The 1,909-nt window shown below is 48.5% G+C and overlaps 1 protein-coding gene across 1 annotated transcript; it reads left to right on the top strand.

The window, feature by feature from the left end:
• Window positions 1–36: 36 nt before the first annotated feature.
• LOC127750393 (uncharacterized) lies at window positions 37–1,745 on the top strand. The gene is made up of 2 exons (XM_052271997.1): window positions 37–1,023; window positions 1,097–1,745. The coding sequence occupies exons 1-2, from the start codon at window positions 895–897 to the stop codon at window positions 1,505–1,507; spliced, it is 540 nt and encodes a 179-aa protein (XP_052127957.1). The 5' UTR covers window positions 37–894; the 3' UTR covers window positions 1,508–1,745.
• Window positions 1,746–1,909: the final 164 nt, after the last annotated feature.

Here is a 1,909-nt window from a genome sequence, read left to right as displayed (position 1 = left end):
GTGGTACCTCTTACTCGTTTCAGTGCCCAGGCAAGTGTGCCTGGTTGGAGTGGAGGCTCCGTCGAAGTAAGGGTTGGCCAGCTGTCCGGATGAAGGCGCCGGAGAGGAGACCTTGAAGGCCGATTGGAGAACATCACTTCGGCCGGAGAAACGCCATTGGCTGACGACGGGGGCGGTTCCTCATGGAATGGAGAACCCTGGCCAGCCTGACATGGAAGTCCCCTTCGGTGAACTTCCTCAGCAGCTCTTTCACAGGTTGGATGCTGGATGCCAAGGTGGGGACAATGACGTGCCGAACATTGTTGTGCAGAAGAAACTGCTCAAACTCCTTTGAGACCAACTGCGCTCCATTGTCATTCACAATGGTACAGGGAATGCCGAAATCTCAAAGACCCGCCATCTTTTGATATGTTGTTCCCCAGGTCCAATTACGCATTTCTGGATGGTTAATTTATAGTACTCTTTCTAGAAAAAATTGAAAATTTTGATTAAGTTTTTTTTTCTGGCTAACTTTTTTTCTGGCCAACTTCAGGCAGGTGTAGGAGACACAAGAAAGGAGTCCCTACAGAGGAGGCAAGCGGCGATGGTCCGTAGTCAAAAAGATGGTTGTAAAACATTCGTCCTAAATAAGGACACACAGGACAGGCCTGATCCGTTTAGAAGACCAACCAGCGCCGATGCCATCCTGTCCATGCCTGGACCTTCCCGCCTCCCGCAAGACGTGACGTCAGCCCAACCTTTCCGGGCTGCACAACCTTGAACCCTGAAATACCTGAAGTATCGCCGGCATCGCCGGCGTCTCCAGCTTTCAGTGTGGCATCTTCTTGCCTTTCGTGTGCGTCGGTTGCCAGCAGTAGTGACCAAAGTCTGGTCGAGTTCTAGGTGACGGATAACATGAAGGCACACGTGGTATTTGACCTCAACGAAATAGTGCAGAAGAAGAAGGCCCAAATAGCACAGAAGAAGGAGGCAGCCAAGCTCGACGACGTCGCCTTCGCCATAAAGGAGAGAAGAAAGGCCGGGGTAAGTATTTGCTTGCTCGGTAAAAGAGTTTTCTCTTGCGCCTTACATCCTCATAGGAATCTTTTCATTTTAGTTCCGAGTTATGAATTTAAGTGCAAATGGAAAGGACCTCTCCCATTGGTGTCCTACATGTAATACAAAGCAATCCAAGCTTGTGGACCACATTAATAAGCCTCCGAAGACGGGCAAGTGTGGAGAGGCCCATAAAAACATGGACGTGGCGAAAGTGCTGCACTTCTTAAAGGCTCAGAACTCCCGTGGCATGAGAGGGCCCTTCTACATACCGTCTATCGTTGACGAACTTCTGGCTGCCAACGGAGACAGGAAGAAGATGGAAAGCATTGTGGGCAATGTCCTCTCTAACGTTGGGGTAGGCCACGCAAGAACCGAGAGCGATGCCATTCTAGTGTATGACATGGCCCAATGCTTCCGAATTGACTGGGTAAGTGTCTTGAAGGGGGCGGCTGTCAGCGGTAGTTTGTGAGTGCGTTTGTTAAATGTATTTCTTTGTTGCAGGAGAAACCAGAAGATCGATTGAACGACTTTCTCCAAGAAGACGACGTTGTTGACGAAGAGGATGTTGATTGATGATTTTGTATATTTGTTTTTGGAATATTGTATTATTGTATTGGTATTGTAAATTGCCTTGTTCAGTAATAATGTAAAAAGAAAAGAAAAAAAAGGGAGATAGCAATATGTGGTTGGCTATCACCGGTGAGTGCGAGGTCGGGGCGCTCACCTTAAAAAAAAAAAAAAAATGGCACCTTATTTGAAACACCGAAAACGCAAGTGTGAAAATATCGCACGCTCGTAGATGTGTGGACGCCATTCGTACCGGGTGATTCGGAGCACGCGCCGCCGTGTTGCGGGTTTGCCTATCCTCGAC

Source organism: Frankliniella occidentalis, unplaced genomic scaffold, assembly GCF_000697945.3.
Source record: "Frankliniella occidentalis isolate FOCC.00 unplaced genomic scaffold, Focc_3.1 Scaffold183, whole genome shotgun sequence".
Classification (NCBI taxonomy): domain Eukaryota; kingdom Metazoa; phylum Arthropoda; class Insecta; order Thysanoptera; family Thripidae; genus Frankliniella; species Frankliniella occidentalis.
This window is presented reverse-complemented; position numbering and strand designations above follow the sequence as displayed.

Bases quoted from the DNA above. Each gene is read 5' to 3' on its own strand.
- LOC127750393 (XM_052271997.1), top strand. From the start codon at position 895: ATGAAGGCACACGTGGTATTTGACCTCAACGAAATAGTGCAGAAGAAG. The intron at 1,024-1,096 runs GTAAGTATTTGC...TTTTCATTTTAG, and splicing joins AGGAGAGAAGAAAGGCCGGG to TTCCGAGTTATGAATTTAAG.